General features: G+C 37.4%; 1 protein-coding gene across 2 annotated transcripts in view; it reads left to right on the top strand.

Moving 5' to 3' along the window:
• The window catches only part of TPD52 (tumor protein D52), a 371,490-nt gene extending 348,013 nt beyond the window's left edge, over positions 1 to 23,477 (top strand). The window contains exon 3 of one of the 2 annotated variants that reach the window (XM_001377430.4): positions 23,170 to 23,477. In XM_001377430.4, the coding sequence (XP_001377467.1) occupies positions 23,170 to 23,341 (172 nt within the window). In that variant the 3' untranslated portion in view covers positions 23,342 to 23,477. The remainder of the gene's footprint in view (positions 1 to 23,169) is intronic. The other variant, XM_056824136.1, reaches the window with a different exon arrangement.
• The last annotated feature ends 240 nt before the right edge of the window (positions 23,478 to 23,717 follow it).

The following is a 23,717-nucleotide window of genomic DNA, read 5'->3' as shown; positions in this document are numbered from 1 at the left end:
TTTTATAGGAAAAAGTAAATAATTTTTAAAGATCTGTTCCTATAATTCTCTGAGATGATGCCAGGTCATTTCTTTGGTCTCAGATAGCTCTAACAGAATGAAGCCTGATGTTTATGTATCTGTGTATATATAGTATGTGTGTATTCATATGTGTATATATAACATATATACTTACTATGATTTTCCAGAATTCATGATTTCATCACCAACACTGATTACAAAATTCTACTTCTTACTAGATAATCTTCATGAGTTGGTAGTGAATTTCTCAGAGTTCATATAGGCTGATTTTTAAACATCAGAGAGATTAAGCCCTTGCTAAAAAGCCTTTTCAGTAAAACAGAACTTGCCATAGCTTATGGCCTGTGACAATAGCTATCAAGAGCCCTAGCTGACCTCTCAGCCATTATAAAACATTAAAGGAGGACTTAAAATTGAATTTGATATTTTTCTCTCAATACCAGGTTCATTCAACATAACAGAGATAAGGCATAGAGCTGATGGAAAACTTGAATCATTTCCCTGGGCAGCCCCAAAGGAAGAATTTGAGGAAGCCAAAAACTTTTAGTGGTTGTTCTGGATTGAATGTGGTGCCCATATCTAGGCTCACCTGAGTCTATATTCTTATTCCCACTCCTGGACTGCCCTGAATCTAACCTGGTCTTCTCAGGAGGAGAAAAGTGAGCCTTATGGAACAGATTGCCTCCTTAGACTATAATACTAACAGTGACGGCAGTGTGTTTCTTAAAAATCATTCAGATTCAGTTATTATTCATTCCTACTTCCCCAGGTTCAGAGTTTAAAAGTGTGTGTGTGTGTGTGTGTGTGTGTGTGTGTGTAAATATATATACATAGTATATTATGTAATTATATCTATCATATAATTACTATATATTTTCGTACAAAAGTTTTTAATGTAAAAAACTATGTATATTTAGGAATAATTAAAATGTGAACACGTGCATTTGTAAAATTTTGTTCAAAGACTAGAAACTTAGGGAAAAATTATGTGAATTTATTGTCTACAGTATTGTCTTGGGATTTCTATTGATATGGAACCTTGCACATGTTGTCACATGTAGTCATGCCTTTTGGTTTCATATAACTATATGTTCTAAGAGAAGGTTCAAAGTGAATGAGAGGAAAATGACTGGCATAAAAAGCATCAACAAAACTTGATAATATACACAAATTAAATTTTTTTAAAACATTGCCCCCAAGTAATAGAATAGACCTCTTTTCCATTTTGAAAACTTACATTAATATCAATCTTCATAGTATTATTTTTCATTTTAAACTTGATAACTATAAAAGGGAAAATTATGAGGCTGGGCATAAATTAATACTTTGATTAAATAAACAATAGTAGGAAAAAAGATGGAAAAATAGGATATATATATATATTTTTTTATTACTTTACTTGCTGCTCCATTTAGCTTGCTCTTCTGTAGCCACCTTTATAGCCCCCAGCCATGCTCCAAGGAAGTCCAGCCAGCAACAAAACCGAAGAGAGCAAAATCCACTCTTGCCTCAGTTTATCAAACTTTTTTCTCCTTCCACTGACTCTCACATATCATGTCTCAGGAGCCAATTGTGGCTTTCTATTTTGTCTGGGCCACCCAGGGGACACAGTGCAGGGTACATCTGCCCTGCCTCCTGTCTCATGATCTCTTGACTTTATTGTTGCCTTTTTCTGGCTTCCATTCTATCCTCATGACCCAATCCACTCAATGATTTCTTTCACATATAACTTTGATAAAGACAAATAATCAAATAAATATACTTCATAGGCAATAGAACCTCATTCAAAAACTTTAGCATTTAATAAAATAGAACTAAACAATATAACAGATAAATAAAAAGTGCCTGTTTTGGATTTGTTTCCAAAACTAATGTTGTAGCTACTTTTCACCTTGTGTTCTTTTGCTGTTATTGATATGATGGCATAATTTTAAAAATAAAAAACATTAGAAACTGCAGGGAAGGATCCATAAAATCTTAGTGTCTGACTAAAGTCTTAGTGTCTTATAAAATATCTGCTTTGATTATTTTTTCCTGGTAATGATGACTTATTCATGTAAGGGATACTAGATTTCTCTTTTGATAAATAGCAGACATTTGTGAATTGTTTAATCAGGGTTATCAGGACATATTCTGTTCATGACACAATAAATCTTAACTAGCCCATGCTAGGATGAAACCTATAAGCTAACCTTCATTAGCAATGTGTTATAACCGATTTAAACAACTATTAATAATGGAAAAAAAAACAGTAGATTAACATTAAGTTTGTCTAGTCTAAGATTTGGCAAATCTATAGGTTGCTGTCTGTGAGCTAAGTATATTTATTTATTTGTTTGTTGTATTTCGAAATGTAAAAATTATTCTCATTTCTCAGGTCTTACAGAAATAAGCGGTGGGCCAGCTTTGGCCCAAGGACAGTTAGTTTGCCACCCATACTCTAGTTCCCTATCAGTCAAGAAACATTTATTAATCTGGCCTCAGACCTTTCCTAGCTGGGTGATCCTGGGCAAATCACTTTACATAGCCTAGCCCTTACCACTCTTCTGCCTTGGAACCAATACATAGTATTGATTCTAAAGTGGAAGGTAATAAAGGGTTTTATATTTTAAAAAAAGAAAAGAAAAAGAAAAAATTTTAAGTGCCTACTATGTGCCAAGCGCTGTGGTAAGGGGTTTTATATTTTAAAAAAAGAAAAGAAAAAGAAAAAATTTTAAGTGCCTACTATGTGCCAAGCGCTGTGCTGTGTGCTAAAAAGAGGCAAAAGGCAGTCCCTGCCCTTGAGGAGCTCACTATCTAATGGGGGAGACAACATGCAAACAAATATATGCAAAAGAAGCTCTCTACAGGATAAATAGAAAATAATTAACAGAGGAAAGGCACCGAAATCAAGAAGGGTCAGGGAAGGCTTCTGGGAAAGGTAGGATTTTAATAGGAGCTTAAAAGAAGCCAGGGAAGTACATAGTCAGAGCAGGAGAGGAAGAACATTCTAAGCATGAGAGATAGCCAGAGAAAATGGCCAGAGCTGAGAGATGAAATGTCTTGTTCAAGGAATAGCTAGGAGGCCATTGTCATTGAATGGGAGAGCATATTTAGAAGAGTAAAGAAGCCTGGAAAGGTAGGAAGGGGCAAGATTATATAAATGATTTTGAATGCCAAAAAGTAATTTTTCCTGGAGACAATAGGAAACCACTGGAGTTTATTAAATTAGGGAGTGGCATGATTGTACTTGCACCTTAGGAAAAATCACCTTAGTGAGGGATGGATTGGGTCAAGAAGAAACTTCAGACAGGCAGACCTATGAGCAAAATATTGCAATAATCCAGGAGTGCCATGGTGAAGTGTGGTGGCAATGCCATAGGAAAAAGAAGGAGATGTTTTTGAGAGATGCTGAAAAGGTAAAATCAATAGGCCTAGGCAACAGCTTGCATATTGGGTGTAAGAGATAGTGAGGAATACAGAATGACTGTTTTAGTTGTCAGCCTCAGAGACTAAAGGGAGGGCTTAGGGGGAAAGATAGTGAGTTCCATTTGGGAAATTCGGAGTTTAAGATGTCTATTGAATATCCAATTATAGCTGTCTGAGAGGCAGTTGGAGATGTGAGATTGGAGGTCAGCAGAGAGATTTGGGCAGGCTAGGTAGATTTGAAAATCATTAACATTAAGATGATAATTAAAGCCGTGAGAACTGATGAGCACATTGGAAAGAGTCCAGGACAAAACATTGAGGGATCCCTTTGATTTTGAAGAAACTTCAAAAAGAGCACTTTTGGTAGAATGATAAGGTCCAAAGTCAGATTGCAAGGGGTTAAGAAGAGAATAAGAGGAGAAAGAGTAGTGGAGATGCCTTTTCAAAGATTTTAGTTACAAGGGGGCAGATGAGATAAAGGACCATAGCTAGCATTGATGGAAGGATCAAGTGAGGATTTTTTCAAGAGGGAGAGACATGGGCTTATTTGTAGGCAGTAAGAAATGAGCCAATATACAGGGAGGGATTGAAAATAAATGAAACAAACCACCTCTCAGTCATTCCCACTCTTTCATTTATTTCCAGTCTGTTCAAAGAGATGAGATAGAATGGTATTGCTTGAACAAGTGAAAGGGTTAAGCTTGGTAAAGAGTAAAGCTATTTCATCATGTGAGACAGGAGTGAAGGCATCTGAGTGAAAGGAGCTGAGAAAGAGGCAATAAGAGCAAATGGCTTAATTTTTTTTTCTATAAAATACACAGCATGGTTCTCAGCCAAGATGTAGGTAGAGGGGAGACTATGAGAGGATTTAGAAGGAATGAAAAGGTTTAGAAAGCTGCTGTGGATAGTAGGCAAGTGAGTTGATGAGAGATACTACCTAACAGTAGTGAGGGCCCAGTGGATGCTGTGTAACATAAATTTGTAGTGGACCCAAAGGGTTTTTCCTTCTGCTTTTTTTTTTTAAACCCTTACCTTCCGTCTTGGAGTCAATACTGTGTATTGGCTCCAAGGCAGAAGAGTGGTAAGGACTAGGCAATGGGGGTCAAGTGACTTGCCCAGGGTCACACAGCTGGGAAGTGGCTGAGGCCAGATTTGAACCTAGGACCTCCCATCTCTAGGCCTACCTCTCAATCTACTGAGGTACCCAGCTACCCCCTACTTCTGCTTTTTTAAAAATACTATATCCTTGCTCTAAGTTTTTATTTCTCCATCCTTTATGATGAATACTTATATTCTTAATACAACTTAACCATTTGCTAAGTCATTGCTACTTCTCTTCATTCCGGCTCTTTAATCTCTAAACATTTCTGAGCATCCCTCTAAGTTTATTGTCCTACTTCTAGAATTCTAGAATAGAATAAATCAGTAGAAAGAAGAATATACATTTATTAACCATTTACTATATATCAAGCTTTGTGCTAAGGAGTAAGGATACCAAGGATACAAATATAAACAAAAAAGAGAGTCTTCCTCCTAAAGGAGCTTATGTTCTGATGGGAAAGATAACACACAAAAAGGAGTTAAAAAAAGGGAGTGGATGAAGAAGGTACCAAGAATGGGGACATGATTTTGAAGTTCAAAAGCCTGGAAAAGAACCAAGAAGGCAATGAAAGATGGAAAGGGCCCATCCACAAAATGAATTCCAAGAGGAACTTACCAATGGAGAAATGGGTAGCCCTTACAGAGAGATATGCTGGGTTGAGAAAGCTTCAGGGATAGTTGGAATCTCATTTCCTTTTTTTGATGATATTATGTATTTTAAAATCTAGTACTGAATTTAATACTGATCATTGCTCTATCATAATGTTGAAAACATCCATTGAAGAGAATTCTTTCAGTAATTAACTCTTAGAAGGTTTTTGTTATTTTGTAGTTTTCTCCCTTTTATCCATCTAGGCTTTAGAAGACTTTCCCACATGTATTTTTTGTTTTTCTTTTTTTAACTAAAAATAGTAATTTCCTATTTCTGTAAAGAATTTTAAAATGCCAAGATTTTCCTTCACCTTGCAGTTTTTATGAGATGATGGAAAATGCTATTATGAATTTCCAAAAAGGGCATCTACTAAAGAGACATACAGACCCTGAACTTCAATAAAACATCTATTTATTTTCATTACATTTTATATTTAATAGATATTAGGAAGTACAAACAATGGTAAGGATTTTAATTTTGCATAGGAGAATAAAAGGGCTGATTAATTTGATATTAAACAACAGGCATTTAAAAACTCTAAACAAAAAAGCTTTTCTTATTAAGGAAATCCTTTAGATGTCACAGGAAAATTCAAAATTCTTAGCCTGGGCGTGTGCCTGTGTGTCTGTGTATGTGACTTGCCCCCAGATCACACAGGTAGGAAGTGACACCATACAATTGGTTTCCAAACTACCTTTTCAGCTTTATTTCCCATTACTCCTTTATTGTTTCAGCCTAGCTTGCCTATTCTTGGTATCATGCTATCTTGTTGTTCCCATCTAGAATGCTCTTCTTTTCCCTTATGTCCATTTAAGTCCTGCATATCCTTTAAAGCCCAGTTCACATCCACTTCTCTGCTAATACTACCCTCAGCACTCCAGTGGGAAGAAACTTGTCTATCCTCTGAAGTACTAGAGTGGGTTTGTTATTGTTTTTTTTTTGTTTTTAAATTTTGTTCCCTTTCCACTTATCTCAGTACAACTGTATCTTGCTTTCTTTTTTCCTATACATGTGAAGGAGTGGTCCCTCTGACAGGTTGGTATAAAGGAAGAGCCTTGTATTTGAAGTCCAAATTTTCAAATTTCAAAATTGCAGGATTTCAAATCCTGGTCCTGTCAGTTACTACATTTGACTTGTGGCAGGTCACTTAACTATTCAGATTCTCAGTTTCCTCATCCATAAAGTGAAGGGAGAAAACAAGGTGACCCCCAAAGTCCCTTTCAGCTCTGACATCTTATGTTTTCATTGTGAGAGCCCTTGGAAAAGAAATATCATGTCTAGTACTTCTTTGTACTCCATCCACCCACCTAGTACCTAGTAAGTACCTTCTATGTAGTTGAGACTTAACAGTTACAGAAGCATCCCTTATCCTCCCTATCTATTTCCATTTTCAAAAGGAGTACTCAAATATACGAGTACCACAACCCACAAAAATATCACATTCCTTCCCTATGTGAAAATAATTTCTTTAGATGATTTGATGCCTTGAAATCCTAATGACCTGAATGAAGATATTTAAAATTGCTAAATGTTTTGTATCATTGCTAAAAATATTTATTGTGTTTTTAGTTCTTTTCTAGACTGTGGAAAGAAACTATGGTTGACATGTTATTTATTTGGCCAAGTTTAGTCTCTTGAAATAGTGCCTTTTGCTGGATAAAATTCAGTTATTTTCCTTTTCATATTAAGTTTGTAGAAAATTGGCACTGCTATATGTTTACTTGAGATTCATAGTGTTAAAAGCTAGAAGGAACATTATCATCTAATCCAGTGCCTAATTTTAAAATGAAGTTATTAAGTCCTGGATAAGTTGTGATTTGCTCATTATATTAGGTACTACTATGAATTGCAGTATCAAAAAGTTTTGAATCAGAAAGGACCTCAGTAGCCATTTAGACCAACACTAGTACCCAGCGAAGGTCATCTACCCTCTTGCTCAAAGCCCTCCAAGTAGGGGGAACTGGCTACCTCTGGCAGAAATCTGTTTTGTTTTTGGAAAGTACTAATGGACATTTTTTTGATATCAAGCCCATTTCTCCTTTGTAATATATACATGAGATGAGAAAGATTTTATTTAGTGACACATTGGCCAATTTTGAGTATAAAGAATCAAATTGTGTGTTGCAAGTAACAAGCAATGAAATTTGTATGTTTTATACATGTTCTACATAGTGTGGGTAGACAAAAAAAGAATCAAGTAAAATCACAGAATTGTGGAATTTCAGAACTTAGTGCTTACCTAGTTATAGTATCATAAGGTTTCGAGCTGAAAGGAACTTTAAAAATGAGTTCATTTTGCTTCACAAATTTACATATGAGGAAGCTAAAGCCTAGAGACATAGTTATTTTCCAAAGTTCTCAAGAGAATAAGGAACAGAATTAGCATTTAAATTCTGACTGTGAATTCAGTGCTTTTTCTACCATAATACAAAATATCCTCCACCAAAATACATTCCACCATACACAATACCTTCATTTTTATAGGTGAAAAAACTTAAGCCTAGAAATGTTTAAAAAAATGTTTAAATTATATTATTGCCTATTTTCTCATGCAAATAAAGTTTTAAATAACTTTCTATCAAAAAAGAAAAGAAAATTCTCATGGAGGTGAGATTTGATCAGAAAACAAATTCAAAAAGGCATGGAATCTCTTTATACTAGAAATAGTTAAGGTCATGAAATAGAATCATGACAGTCTAGATCATGACTTCAGTATGACATGGACTCCAGAGAAGAAGGGCCCTCAGGTTCAAGATTTAAGCCCTGGGATAAAGAACTTAACTTAATGACTCTCAATTTTTGCAACATTACTTTAAAATACCCTAGACTGAGAGGATGAATTCAGGAAGAAAAAGTGTATAGGAAACTGTAGTCAGTATCTCCAAAAGCAAATTTCTTAAAGTCTGCTTCTGAAAAAGGGAGATATGGAGTTCAGAGTTAAGAACTGCTTTCTTTTTTTTTTCCCCTCTAGAACAGTGATGGCGAATCTATGGCACAGGTGCCAAAGATGGCAGGCAGAATGCACTCTATTGGGCACTCAGCCCCTCCCCACCTCCTAACCACTCCACCCCAGAGTTCCTTACTAGAAAGGCAGAGGAACTTGGGAAGAGCTGCTCCCCTCCCCCTTTCCACCATGCCAAATGACATTTTTTTTCACATCTCCCATCCCTCTGCCCAGCAGCCCAATGGAAGTGCACAGGATTAAAAGGAGAGGCTCACAGGAAGCAGAGCTGGAGGGGAGGGGAGAGCTCAAGCCACTCCCCTTTCCCTCTCTATTCTCTCTGAGGACATTCCTTACTTTCTCCACCCCTCCACCTAGCAGCCCATTTAGAAAGATTTCTCCCTCCCCTGTGTGGGGTAAAGGGGCAGGTTGGGTGTACCTGGCACTTGGTGGGGGGAGGGGCATGGCACTTGGTCTAGGGGTAAGGTAGGGGCAGGGCATGGCATTTGGTCTGGGTGGGTGGGGGAAGGACATGGCACTCCTTCTCTAAAAGGCTGGCCATCACTGATCTAGGATAAAATGCAAACTTCTTAGCTTGTATTTAAAGAACTACACTATCTGACTCTAGCCTCTTTTCCAGACTAATTCAATAGTACTCATTCTGATGAACTCTATATTTCAATCCAGACTAATTGCTGTCTCCTCATGCCTTTGCAAAGACTGCCTCCCACATGTGTGATACACTCCCTCCGTACCTCCACCTCTTAGAATCCTTAGATTTCTTCAAGGCTCAACTCAGTTGACAGTTGATCCACCTACTTTGGAAAGCTCTAAGGCTTCTAAAACTATCTTATATCCACTTACCTGTTTTCATGTTATAGCCCCACCGTATTCCCCATGTAAAGTGTAAGCTGCTTGAGAGTAGAGACTGTTTTTGAATCTCTCTTCATGTCCCCAGCTTCCCAGACAAGGACATACATATGTCAGAATTGTAGAAGATTCCTTGAAAGATATAAAACAACAGGCTTAACCTTATTCAACCACCCTCTTATCACTAATATCAAATAAGGCACAAAACAGGAAGACATTCTTTCCAAAGGTATTCATCATTATCATAAAGGAAATCCAGCTCAGAATCCAGGTCCCAGGACTCTCTATAGATAAGAAAGTTCAACCTACCTTCTTGAACTACTGAGCCATCCAGGCCCTATCATGCCAATAGGACAGAAAGAACTGCAAGTAGGAGCAGTTCAACCTTCCATCCTTAACCCTCTCTTACCCCTCTCCTGACTCTGAGCCACTTATGCCTCATGAGGCAACTGGTTAGGAAGACTGATATGGCTGGTCATGCTACCTGGATGATCTGAAAGCCATCAATTACAGTATTTTTAGTGATATGGAAAACTCTAAATTGTCAGGTAATGCCATCTGACCTGCCAATGTACACTAAGGACACCAGGGCCATGCATTAAAAATTAATTAGGTTAGACCCCTTATTTCAGCATTGAATGAAATACTACTTTCCTAATGCCCTTTCTTATTTCACATTCACCCAAAGCTATTTCAAGAGGTATATTAATTTGTTTTCACATCTTAAATATTTGTATTAAAAATGATGATATTGTACCAATCAGAGGCAGAAGGTAAGAAAAGGAGTAAGAACTCTTTTGGGCTCAATTAAATTCAAAGACATATTTGATTACCACTCAAAAAATTGTGAGAAATGTCTTAAGTTTTCATAAACTGGTAAATGTGCAAGACTTAATGAACTAAAGAGTGGTTTGACTCACTTTTATTCTTTTTTCAAAGCTATATTTTGGGTTTGGTTTCACATGACTTCTCTTTATCAAGATTTGGATCTGTGTAATATTTTCCATAAGTCCTAGCTATGTATGTGTTTACACACACAGACATAGACACACAAAAATCTCTAGTGGACTTGGTAATTTCACTGAAATGTAAAGAAGATTGAAGACCAAAAAGACAGCTTAGAAATTCGATTCATTATGGTTTTTAACTTTGTATTCCACAAGAGCAAATACTGTAGAATAGCAAGCAGACAACAACAAAGAGAGAGAGAGAGAGAAAGAGAGAGAAAGAGGGAGAAATAATGAAGTCACCAAGTGAGAGAGAGAAAAAAGAAGAAAAAAACCTGGGAGTACTCCTACAATTAGTGGACAAGATATGGATGTTGATCCAGAAATAGAATATGTGTAAAAATGATTGGGTTGATAGTAAAATGAACTGAGAGAGTGGTGTAACAAAAACCCCACTAAGAAAAAGTATCCAGGAGGAAAGAGTGATACACAGGTGTGTTAGAAGCTCCAGAAAGGTTAAGAAGGATGAGGATAGAGGAAAGGCCTTTGGATTTGCCATTTGGGATATCATTGGTAACTCTGGAAAAAGCTATTTCATTAGTGATAAATTCCTGAAACTGAATCACAAAGAGGTGAGAAATGAGTGATAAAAAGAAGTGGAAACAACATGTATAGACAACTTTTTCTGGGATTTTGGCTGGGGAAATGAAAGATGCATCTTAAGCTTGTTAATTTAAAGGAATGATATTTTCAGGAGAGGACTTTTTAAGAATTGGGAGACCCAATTGAGGAAATAGTCTGCAAAAGGAAACAGGAGGGTCAGGGATTAAAGGTACAAGTAGAAAGATTGACATAGGCAAGGAAAAGGACTTCATCAGACACTGAAGTTAATAGAACAGAAAATGAGGGATTGGTGTCTTAAGAAATTTTGAGATGAGTCAAGGAGAATAATGAAATGATAGTGAACAGGTGCTGTTTTCTCAGTAATGTATAAGGTAAACTCTTTTGTTAAGAGGATGAGGGGGAGAGGAAGTGTGAGAAGCATTAGAGAAGTACAGGAAGAGTGAATCATGGTGGATTAAAAGCATTACCTTGCTGAAGCGATGGCCCAATTGATATTAGACGACAGTATGATGAAGTCTTTGGACCCTTTATCTGAACATTGTTTGTTGCTTACATTCATAATTGAAAGAACTGCTAAATCTCAGGTAGACATTAGTAAAATAAAGATGTGAATTTTTTCCCATCTAGACATTTACTCTGAAATCTGTTCACAGACACCCTTTCCCAAAGTTAACAAACTGATCTAATCCAGTATGACATTCTTTATGTTCTTATATTAATTTGTATAGCTGGCAGTATTTCTAGCTGCTCAGTGATTTATGCTAGGATGTTGAAATTATTTGTATTTGTCGTTGAATGATATTTTTACATACCATAGAAAATTAGTATATTCTCATTAAGTTGTTCAAAATTTGGGTTTTCCTTCTCTTAGAACATTATATTTATAATATATTTTAAAAATAGAAGTTTACATGCAAAAAGTCAACTAGAAATTTATTTAAAGCCAGATTTGATCATTTAATGCCAGATTTTATCAATTTAAATTTTACCTCTTCTTTTTTTTTTTTTAAATATATTTTATTTGATCATTTCCAAGCATTATTCGTTAAAGACATAGATCATTTTCTTTTCCTCCCCCCACCCCCCATAGCCGACGCGTAAGTCCACTGGGCATTAGATGTTTTCTTGATTTGAACCCATTGCTTTGTTGTTAGTATTTGCATTAGAGTGTTCATTTAAAGTCTATCCTCTGTCATGTCCCCTCAACCTCTGTATTCAGGCAGTTGCTTTTTCTCGGCGTTTCCACTCCCATAGTTTATCCTTTGCTTATGAATGGTGTTTTTTTTTCTCCTGGATCCCTGAAAGTTGTTCAGGGACATTACACCGCCCCTAATGTAGAAGTCCATTACGTTCGATTATACCACAGTGTATTAGTCTCTGTGTACAATGTTCTCCTGGTTCTGCTCCTCTCGCTCTGCATCACTTCCTGGAGGTTGTTCCAGTCTCCATGGAACTTCTCCACTTTATTATTCCTTTGAGCACAATAGTACTCCATCACCAACATATACCACAGTTTGTTCAGCCATTCCCCAATTGATGGGCATCCCCTCGTTTTCCAGTTTTGGGCCACCACAAAGAGCGCGGCTATGAATATTTTTGTACAAGTCTTTGTGTCCATTATCTCTTTGGGGTACAGACCCAGCAGTGCTATGGCTGGGTCAAAGGGTAGATATTCTTTTGTCGCCCTTTGGGCATAGTTCCAAATTGCCCTCCAGAATGGTTGGATCAGTTCACAGCTCCACCAGCAATGAATTAATGTCCCTACTTTGCCACATCCCCTCCAGCATTCATTACTTTCCTTTGCTGTTATGTTAGCCAATCTGCTAGGTGTGAGGTGATACCTCAGAGTTGTTTTGATTTGCATCTCTCTGATTATAAGAGATGTAGAACACTTCTTCATGTGCTTGTTAATAGTTTTGATTTCTTTATCTGAGAACTGCCTATCCATTTCCCTTGCCCATTTATCAATTGGAGAATGGCTTGATTTTTTGTACAATTGATTTAGCTCATTATAAATATGAGTAATTAAACCTTTGTCAGAGGTTTCTATGAAGATTTTTTCCCAATTTGTTGTTTTCCTTCTGATTTTAGTTATATTGGTTTTGTTTGTACAAAAGCTTTTTAGTTTGATGTAGTCAAAATTATTTATTTTACATTTTGTGATTCTTTCTATATCTTGCTTGGTTTTAAAGCCTTTCCCCTCCCAAAGGTCTGACATGTATACTATTCTGTGTTTACCCAATTTACTTATGGTTTCCTTCTTTATGTTTAAGTCACTCACCCATTTTGAATTTATCTTGGTGTAGGGTGTGAGGTGTTGATCTATTCCTAGTCTCTCCCACACTGTCTTCCAATTTTCCCAGCAGTTTTTATCGAATAGTGGATTTTTGTCTCAAAAGCTGGGATCTTTGGGTTTATCGTATACTGTCTTGCTGAGGTCGTTTTCCCCCAGTCTATTCCACTGATCTTCCTTTCTGTTTCTTAGCCAGTACCAAATTGTTTTGATGACTGCTGCTTTGTAATATAGTTTGAGGTCAGGGACTGCAAGGCCCCCATCATATGTGTTTTTTTTCATTATTTCCCTGGATATCCTTGATCTTTTGTTCTTCCAAATGAACTTTGTTATGGTTTTTTCTAAATCAGTGAAGAAGTATTTTGGTAGTTCAATGGGTATGGCACTAAATAGATAAATAAGTTTGGGTAGGATGGTCATTTTTATTATATTGGCTCGTCCTATCCATGAGCAGTTAATGTTTTTCCAATTGTTCAAGTCTAGTTTTAGTTGTGTGGCGAGTGTTTTGTAGTTGTGTTCATATAGTTCCTGTGTTTGTCTTGGGAGATAGATTCCTAGGTATTTTATTTTGTCTAAGGTGATTTTGAATGGGATTTCTCTTTCTAGTTCTTGCTGCTGAGCTGTGTTGGAGATATATAGAAAAGCTGATGATTTATGTGGGTTTATTTTGTATCCTGCAACTTTGCTAAAGTTGTTGATTATTTCAATTAGCTTTTTGGTTGAATCTCTAGGATTCTTTAAGTAGACCATCATGTCATCCGCAAAGAGTGATAACTTGGTCTCCTCCTTGCCTATTCTGATGCCTTCAATTTCTTTATCTTCTCTAATTGCTACTGCTAGTGTTTCTAGTACAATGTCAAATAGTAGAGGTGATAATGGGCATCCTTGTTTCACTCCTGATCTTATTGGGAATGCATCTAGTTTATCCCCATTGCAGATGATATTAGCTGTTGGTTTTAGATATATACTGTTTATTATTTTTAGGAATGACCCTTCTATTCCTATGCTTTCTAGTGTTTTTAATAGGAATGGGTGTTGTATTTTATCAAAGGCTTTTTCTGCATCTATTGAGATAATCATGTGGTTCTTGCTAGTTTGCTTATTGATGTGGTCAATTATGTGGATGGTTTTCCTAATGTTGAACCAGCCCTGCATCCCTGGTATGAATCCTACTTGATCATGGTGAATGATCCTTCTGATCACTTGCTGGAGTCTTTTTGCTAGTATCCTATTTAAAATTTTTGCATCTATATTCATTAGGGAGATTGGTCTATAGTTTTCTTTCTCTGTTTTTGACCTGCCTGGTTTTGGAATCAGTACCATGTTTGTGTCGTAAAAGGAGTTTGGTAGAACTCCCTCTTTGCTTATTATGTCAAATAGTTTGTATAGTATTGGGGTTAACTGTTCTCTGAATGTTTGATAGAATTCACAGGTGAATCCATCAGGCCCTGGGGATTTTTTCTTAGGAAGTTCTTTGATGGCTTGATGGATTTCAATTTCTGATATGGGATTATTTAAGAATTCTATTTCCTCTTCTGTTAGTCTAGGCAGTTTGTATTTTTGTATATATTCATCCATTTCTCCTAAATTGGTGTATTTATTGCCATATAATTGGGCAAAGTAATTTCTAATGATTGCCTTAATTTCCTCCTCATTGGAGGTACTGTCCCCCTTTTCATCTTTAATGCTGTGAATTTGCTTTTCTTCCTTCCTTTTTTTAATTAGATTGACCAGTACTTTGTCTATTTTGTTTGTTTTTTCAAAGTACCAGCTTCTTGTCTTATTTATTAAATCAATAGTTCTATCACTTTCGATTTTATTAATTTCTCCCTTAATTTTTAGGATTTCTAATTTGGTTTTCTGCTGGGGGTTTTTAATTTGATCGCTTTCGAGTTTTTTCAATTGCATTTCCAATTGATTGATCTCTGCTCTCCCTTGTTTGTTAATATGAGCTTTCAGGGATATGAATTTGCCTCTGATTACCGCTTTGGCTGCATCCCAAAAGGTTTGAAAGGATGTTTCGCCATTGTCATTTTCCTTGATGAAATTATTAATTGTTTCTATGATTTCTTCTTTAGCTAAACGGTTTTGGAGTATCATATTGTTTAATTTCCAATTGGTTTTAGATTTGGTTTTCCATGTACCATTACTAATCATTATTTTTATTGCCTTGTGATCTGAGAAGGCTGCATTCATTATTTCTGCTTTTTTGCATTTGTGTGCTATGTTTCTGTGACCTAATGTATGGTCAATTTTTGTGAATGTGCCATGTGGTGCTGAGAAGAAGGTGTATTCCTTTTTATCCCTATTTATTTTTCTCCATATGTCTATTAATTCTAATTTTTCTAAGATTTCATTCACTTCTTTTACCTCTTTCTTATTTATTTTTTGATTTGATTTATCTAAATTTGATAATGGTTGGTTTAAGTCTCCCACTAGTATGGTTTTATTGTCTATTTCTTCCTTCAATTCTCCTAGTTTCTCCATTAGAAATTTGGGTGCTATATTATTTGGTGCATACATGTTGATTAATGATATTTCCTCATTGTCTAGAGTCCCTTTTAACAAAATATAATTACCTTCCCTATCCCTTTTGATCAGGTCTATTTTTGCATTGGCTTTATCAGATATCATGATTACCACTCCTGCCTTCTTTCTATCAGTTGAGGCCCAGAAGGTCTTACTCCATCCTTTAATTCTGACCTTGTGGGTGTCAACCCGCCTCATGTGTGTTTCTTGAAGACAACATATGGTAGGGTTTTGGATTCTAATCCATTCAGCTATTCGTCTACGTTTTATGGGTGAGTTCATCCCATTCACGTTCAAAGTTATGATTGTCATTTGTGGACTCCCTGGCATTTTGATTGCCTTCCCTAATTCTAACCTTTTCTTCTTCGGCTCTACCTTTTAGTCCAGTGATTTACTTTGAATCAGTCCCCCTTGTCCCCTCCCTTGATGTTTCCCTTTTTAGTCCCTCCCTTTTTGTTCCCTCCCCCTCCCCCCTCTCTTTCCCTCCCTTTTTGTTCTCCCTCTCCCCCTCCCCCCCTTGGTTTTCCCTTCTCCTTACCCTTGTTGGGTAAGATAGAATTCAAGATCCCAATGGATCTGGATGTTTTTCCCTCTCAGAGTTGATTTCCCTGAGATTGAGGTTTAAGTAAACCCCCTCCCCCCTCTCTTCCTCTCCTTCTTATAGGAGTTTTCTTCCCCTCCCCTTCCCCTGTGAATCTTTGTGTGAGAACCATTATTCTATTTGGTCTTTCTTTACCCCCTATTTATACATTACATTTTCCCCGCATATTAGTATACATAGATTGATATAAATGTAGTCCTTATAGAAGAGAGTTTGAGTAAAAGAAGAAGATAACATTTTTCCCCTTTCCTTAATATTTACCTTTTCAGGTATTCCTTGCTCTTTGATTTTCGGTATCAAACTTTCCACAGAGCTCTGGTCTTTTCTTTGCAAAAAGTTGGAAGTCTTCTATTTTGTTGAATGCCCATACTTTCCCTTGGAAGTATATAGTCAGTTTTGCTGGGTAGCTGATTCTTGGTTGGAGACCCAGCTCTCTTGCCTTTCTGAAGATCATGTTCCATGCCTTACGATCATTCAGAGTAGAACTTGCAAGGTCTTGGGTGACCCTGATTGGCATTCCTTTATATCTAAATTGTCTTTTTCTGGCTTCCTGTAGGATTTTTTCTTTTGTTTGATAGCTTTGGAATTTGGCAATTACATTCCTGGGAGTTGTCTTTTGGGGGTTTAGTGTAGAAGGTGTTCTGTGAGCTCTGTCAGTGGCTGTATTGCCCCCTTGTTCTAGAATCTCTGGGCAATTTTCTTTGATTATATCTTGTATCACCATGTCCAGTTTGGTGTTTATTTCTGGCTTATCTGGGAGTCCAATTATTCTTAAATTATCCCTTCTCCCCCTATTTTCCAGATCTATCACCTTGTCGGTGAGATATTTTATGTTCTCTTCTAATTTCTTGGTATTTTGGCTTTGCTTTATTGATTCTTGCTCTTTTACACGATCGTTGTCTTCCAGCTGCCTGATTCTGGCCTTTAAAGCCTGGTTTTCTTTTACAGTTTGGTCAAACTGGTTTTGTAGATGCGTGAATTTCTTTTGCATTATTTCCAACTTTTCCTCCCAGAAGGCTTCCATCTTTTTGGTCATTTCTGATTCAAATTCTTCATAGGTTTGTGGATAGTTTCCATTTCCTTTGGAAGGTTTTGGAGCATTTTCTTTTATATTATCTTCTGTCTGCTCTGTATTTTGTATTTTGGCTCCATAGAATGTGTCCAAAGTCGCCCCTTTCTTCTTATTTTTCTTGGTATTTTGGGGCTTCTGTGGTTCTGTGGAGTTTGCCATTTCTGAATGTGGAGGATTAGTTTTTCTTGTCTCTTTCTGGTGTTCAGGGGCTTTAGTCCTGGGCAGATGTTGGTTCTATGAGCGTTCCCTGGGTTAAACTGAATATGCCTCACTGGAACTGGAATGGAAGGGTCGGACCACGAGGCCACACTCTCCCCCTGGCTCGATTTCCGGAAGTTGCCTTCAGAATCCCTGGCCGTGAGGCTGTTTCGTCGGCCTGCGGGGGGATGGGCTGCCGCTTCCCCAAGCTCCGAGAGCACAGACTTTCACTGAGACTTGGATAGCAGGATCCAGCCCGTGAGGCTGTCTTGCCCGCCCTGAGGGTTGCTGTTGTTTTGACCAGCTCTCTGCAGCGGACGCCCCAGGCAGTAACTTTCACCCGGACCGACCAGCTCTTTGCAGCGGAGGCCCCAGGCAGTAACTTTCACCCGGACTGGAACTTGGGTAGAAGACCCTGAGGGTTGTTGTTCCTCAGACCCTGCTCTCTGAGCCCGGCGCGGCTGCCGCTTCCGGGAGCCTTGGACTCTGCGCTCCTACCCCTGAGGTCCGAGGGATCTCGGGTTCTGGCTTTTAAGGGGAGCCGTACCTTTTGAACCGGGTCCAGGTCCAGGAGGAGGGTTCCCAGGGTCTGTGCTGTTGATCGTTTTGAATTTCGGCGCCTTAGGAGCTTCTAGTTTGAGATCGGTCGGGAAGGGTTTTCCGGAGATCTGAACTTCAGCTTTCTCTAAGCCGCCATCTTAACCGGAAGTCCCTAAATTTTACCTCTTCTAAGAAACTTCTAATAACTAAAATTATCTAACTAGAATTATTCCTTTATTTTACTGGAATCGCAGGTGTTTCTTAGACAATTTTTGGACAAAGTTATTTAGTCAAGCAACTTTTTAAATTCTCTTTTTTTGTGTGGATTTAACAAACATTGGTGATGTGAGCATTTCCGTATACTGTTCAAAGAATTGAAGATTACAACTAAAACATTGACTTTTGTAGACAGTAGAGGTTTCTAATAGAAATGGGGCCACTAAACCTTGCATAAACATCCCTAAAAGTCACATATTGATTTAGAAAAAAAATCACATATAATATTATGTTTTATTGCATTTTTAGTTTGTGAAATATTTCCTGGTTACATTTTAATCTGATTCTCACTGCTTAGAAGTATTATGGGCCACAAGCAGCCCACTCAGGTGTATGTCATTTTGTTTTTGTAACATTTTAATCAATTAACAAGTAGCTATTTTCTTTCTCTCCTATCTCCCCTCCCCTCCCCTCTCCTCCCCTCCCCTCCCCTTCCCTCCCCTATTCCTCCCTCCCTCCCTCCAGTAATGGCCAGGCAATTGAGGTTCAATGACTTACCCGGAGTCAAACAGGAAATAGGAAGTGTCTGAGGCCGAATTTGAATCCAAGACACCCCATCTCTGGTCCTGGCTTTCTATACATTGAGCCACCTAGCTGCCTGAACAAAGCCCTATTTTCAAAAAAGCTCATGTCTAATTGAGGAAGACAACACATTTAAAAGATCTCAGCCAATGGAAGGCAAGAAAGAACAAGATGTTGTATGGCAGGACAAGTGGGACAAGGCACAGGGTTTCTTAGGAAAATAAAGAATTGGGTTTTATCCTATGTCCATAGGCAACAAAAAGCATTGTTTCATAGGACACTTGATTGTATATCATTGAGGCAGCTAATTGGCACAAGGGATAGAATACAGGACCTGAAGTCAGGAAGACCTGAGTTTAAATGAAGCTTCGGACACTATCTCAGTTTACACATCTGTCTCCTAGAATTGTGAAGACAAAATGATATAACATTTACAATGAACTTGGCAAATCTGGGGAGATCTGGAGCTAAGTACATCAAAACAAGTGGTATTAGTACTCAGTACTAAGATAGAGAGTTGATGCCCATATATGTATGTAGATGGTGGAGAGCACACATAGCTGCCCTTTGTGAATTCAAGTAAACTGCGCCAGACAAATTATAACTTTGGATACTGAAAGGGGAAAAAAAATGGATGATTGCTGAGCCACTGTGATTTTTTTTTTTAAGTTTTGGACAATGATTGGAAATGGGTAGATCTTTTTCAAAGCCTATTAGAGAGTAGAGTCTTCACATGCTAGGCAATGTATTCTAGAAGGGATTTTCCCCCCTAAAAGGGATGATTAATGAGCATCCAGTAAAGAAAATAGTGATGACAAAGAATCAGCATTGTTTCATCAGAAACGAGTCATTAGACTAGCTTCATAAACCTGTAGAACAAAGGAATGCTACAACCATAGTGACTATGTCTTAGCTGACCGTTTCACAAAAATCCCATGTTTTTGTTGTGGATAAGATAGAAAAATGTGGGCTAAATGATAGTCCAGTTAGGAGAACTTAGGAAAGACCTGATTTCAAATCCCATCTCTGAAACAACAAACTCTTGACCATGGTCAAGTCATTTAATATCTCTAAACCTCAGATTTCTCTGTTGTGAAATAGGGATACTTATAGTACCAACTTCCCATGATTGGTATGGGGACCAAATGAGCCAATGTATTAGTAAAACATTTTGCAGACCTTAAATATTAGTTATTTTTATACTTTTTTCCTGCCTTGGAAAATATAACTATTTTTCTCATTATTAGCTTCTATTGCATGTTACTATATAAATATAACAAAAGTTAAAAAAACATTAAAATATTTTATTAATTGCATTTCTGGTGGAGTTATGAATTAATCCAGCTATTCTAGAAGGCAATTTAGGATTATGTGCAAAGGGCTTTAAAAGAATGCATGCCCTTTGATCTAGCCATGCCACTGCTGGGTTTGTTCCCCAAAGACATAATAGTGAAAAATGTTTGTACAAGAATATTCATAGCTGCACTCTTTGTGGTGGCCAAAAATTGGAAAACGAGGGGATGCCCATCAATTGGGGAATGGCTGAACAAATTGTGGTATATGTTGGTGATGGAATACTATTGTGCTCAAAGGAATAATAAAGTGGAGGAATTCCATGGATACTGGAACAATCTCCAGGAAGTGATGCAGAGTGAAAGGAACAGAACCAGGAGAACATTGTACACAGAAAGTGAAACATTGTGGAACTATGCAATGTAATGGATTTTACTACTAATAGCAATACAATAATCCAGGACACTCCTGAAGGATTTATGAGAAAGAATGCTATCCACATAGAGAGAAAGAACTATGGGAGTAGAAATGCAAAAGAAAAACTTAATATGTCATCACTTGTTTATTGGATCTATGATCTGGGGTTCTGGTTCTGTGGTAAAAATGAATAATATGGAAATAGGTATCAGTACCTGTACATTTATACAACCCAGTGGAATTGCTTATAGGCTTTGGGAGGGGGGAAGAAAGAGGGGAGGGAAAGAAAATGAATCATGGAAACATGAAAAAATATTTTCAAAAATAAAATATATATAAATAAATAAAACTAAAAATATTTTATTAATACTGCTATAACTACTAACCAATAATAAGAGCAACTTATATTTATATAACACACCATAAGGCAATTCACAACAATCTTGTGGGGAGGGTAATGTAAGGATTATTATATTCATTTTGAAATTGAGGAAACAGATTTAGAGAGATCAAGTCACACAGCCAATAAATGCTGAAATTGGGTGCTTCATTGTGTGTGTGTAGGTAACTGTGGGTTCTCAAGGATTATATCTGCCGAGTTCATCATCTGGAAGTTCCTACTAGTGCAGAAAGATTTGGAATATGAATACAGTAATGGATTATATGTCTGTTCACTAGACTAGAGACTGGGCCAGCTAAAGTCAGAGGCACTTATCATTAGATTAACCAGTGATTAACTTACTGACTATAGTTACTGTTGAAAACCATTTACTCATTTGTAAAGGAGTCTCAGTCTATTTTGTGGAAGGAGTGTCTAGAATAATAAAAAATAAAAATCCTTGAAGTAAAAAGGTGAAACAAAATTTAATCTAATAGGATGAATCTTCTAATTTAAATAAAAGGAAGGAGACACTGGAAGTATAATGACATGTTCTTCCTCATCTCCCTATCCCCACTCTATCATTCCATCTTTAGATTACATATTAGAAAAGAAGATTAGCACAGGAGTGTGATATCTAGAATAGGAGGAGTGATGGGTTTGGACTCAGGGGACCTGGGTTTAGAACCTATCTACCTGTATGACTTTGCACCTCTCATTTAACCTCTCTCGGCCTCCATTCTTCATCTGTACAATGAGGGGGATGGACTGGAGAGCTTCTAAGATCCCTTCTAGCTCTAAATTTATGCTCTGCTGTGGTTTTTTTTTCAATTTACCTTAAAGTTTGTTTACTTAATAAAAGTAACTCTTCACAGTTACAAGGGAGAGGAGAGGGAGGAAAGGAGATTATTTTACCAGCTTCTATTTAGTAATAAAGGGGATTATTTATCAAATAGCCCAGGCCAGAATTATATGTATAATTGCTTTAGATTGAGCTGTGTGGCTGCACATATTTTTTCATAATAAAGCAACTAATTACACACCGGTTTGTGCATTAGTAATTGGTCTTACTTTTCTCTTCCTTCTGCTCTTCTATAATATACTGTTATGGTGAAGAGCGTGCCTGTGAAGATGGTGTAAACAGGTGCCGGGGTTTTGCTTAACCCGGTCTGGCAGGGTAGGCTCTTCAAGGCCAGAGAGCAAAAATGGCTGCACTCTCTGCCTCGGGCCAGTAAGGAACCAATCTGACTGCTTCTTCAAGTTAACAAGGTTTAATAAAGTTTGTAACTGGATATGGGGATAAGAGATGGAGGCTGCGGATTATTCCCCGACTCTACTAACACTAGTTTATTACCCGGCCCAGCTGGGGCTACTCTGATTATGCTCTCTGCCTGGTAGTTTCCCCTCTATTCTAACAATCTAGGCTAGAGCCACGCAGGAACAAGTCTCTAGAATATAGATTAAATAAAGGGGAAGTCAGGAGGCAGGAGTGATCCCGCCTGTCCCAGTGAGGCTGAGCCTCCCACAGGCCGGCCGCCTGAACAGTTCAGTCAGCTCCCTCCCAGATTTGATCTTCTCAGAGTAACAGGAGAGTTTTAAACTTCAGCCATCTTCAGGCTCTAGTTAAATGATCTCTCAGGAACAATTGGAACTTCCCAAGGATCGGCGCTGGGTTTTGGCGACGGTTGTGCCTCCAGAGTCAGGAACCAACCACCCCTGGCTGGCTGTTGGAATCCCAGCATTCTCCTCTCCTCAGGATTGTAACAGGGTTAACCCCTGTCTGTCTTGTTTCGCAGCATTCCGTGTCACTCTGCTTGGGATCATGTTGCCTTCCCAAGATCTCTCACATATACAAAAATTTACTTTAAAAATCACATTTGAATTATAGGCACATATCTGAAAACTTTTCCTCATTAAAAGATTTAACTTTAAAATGGACAACATATATTCAATTTAAAAAAAAAATACAGTCTGGCACTAATTTATGCCAAAGTACAGCCAAAAATGCATGTTTATAAGTGAGTTCTTTAATCAGAAAAAGTAAGCTTTCAGATAAAAATACTAGCCAGTGGTCCTGAATATGTTTCATGGAGATCCTTTTGGGAAGTGACATGGTACAGTGAAAATAGCAGTTGCTCTCAAGTTAGAGGACCTGGATCTACCTCTCACATTGATTACCTATATTACCTTGGGCAAGTCATTTTGTTTCACAAGGCTCAGTTTCCTTATCTGTAAAATGAAGCAGTTGGATTGGGTGACCTCTGAGGGGTCTTCTATGTCTAAAATCTATGAAGTTAGGAGACAATTTATATTAAATGTGATAAAGTTTATTATGTTGAAGTTGACATTGTTATATTTTTTATGCCATCACCAGTTAAAACACCTTTGGCTTTGATTTTTAAGTTGTTTAAAAAACAATACAGAAAACTAAAAGATTTTTTCCCTCTATCTCTTCTTTCCTCTCCCCTCTTCCTTTATTGTTTAGAAAATATCAGAAAGGAACCAGGGTACGCCTTCGGCTGCTGGATCTTGAGCTCACATCCAGATTCCTGGGAGCAAAAACAGATACAACTTTACTAGAAGCTGATGCTGTGCTCTTGGGACTCCAGGATGCCAGGGATACTAAGTCAAAGGAAACAAGTTCAAAAGATGCATAAACTTTGATGATGTCAAGGCTCTAGAGACCATTTATTAAAATCAGATGTTCATCAAATATGTAATTAGTATAACACACTGTGAATGAAGAAGTGAATATAAGATGGAAATCTCAATAAATAAAAGCTGTACTTGCAACTATTGCTTATTGGTATTTTTTTCTCCTCACTCTTAATTTTAACTACTCTTCCTTACAGTGATATTAATTTAAAAAACTATACCAGGGAATTATTTTTGAAGAACTGAAAATTCTTAAGACATTTAGGAAGCCAGAAGAAGCTTATGAATAGGTACTATGTTTGACATAAAGCTTGAGATAAGCAAACAAGGGGAGCATGGGAAAAAATTACCTGACACATCCATAGATAAGAATTTGGG

This window comes from Monodelphis domestica, chromosome 3, assembly GCF_027887165.1.
Source record: "Monodelphis domestica isolate mMonDom1 chromosome 3, mMonDom1.pri, whole genome shotgun sequence".
In the NCBI taxonomy this organism is placed as follows: Eukaryota; Metazoa; Chordata; class Mammalia; order Didelphimorphia; family Didelphidae; genus Monodelphis; species Monodelphis domestica.
Note: the sequence above shows the minus strand (reverse complement) of the source record. Positions and strands in the feature narration are given on the sequence as shown.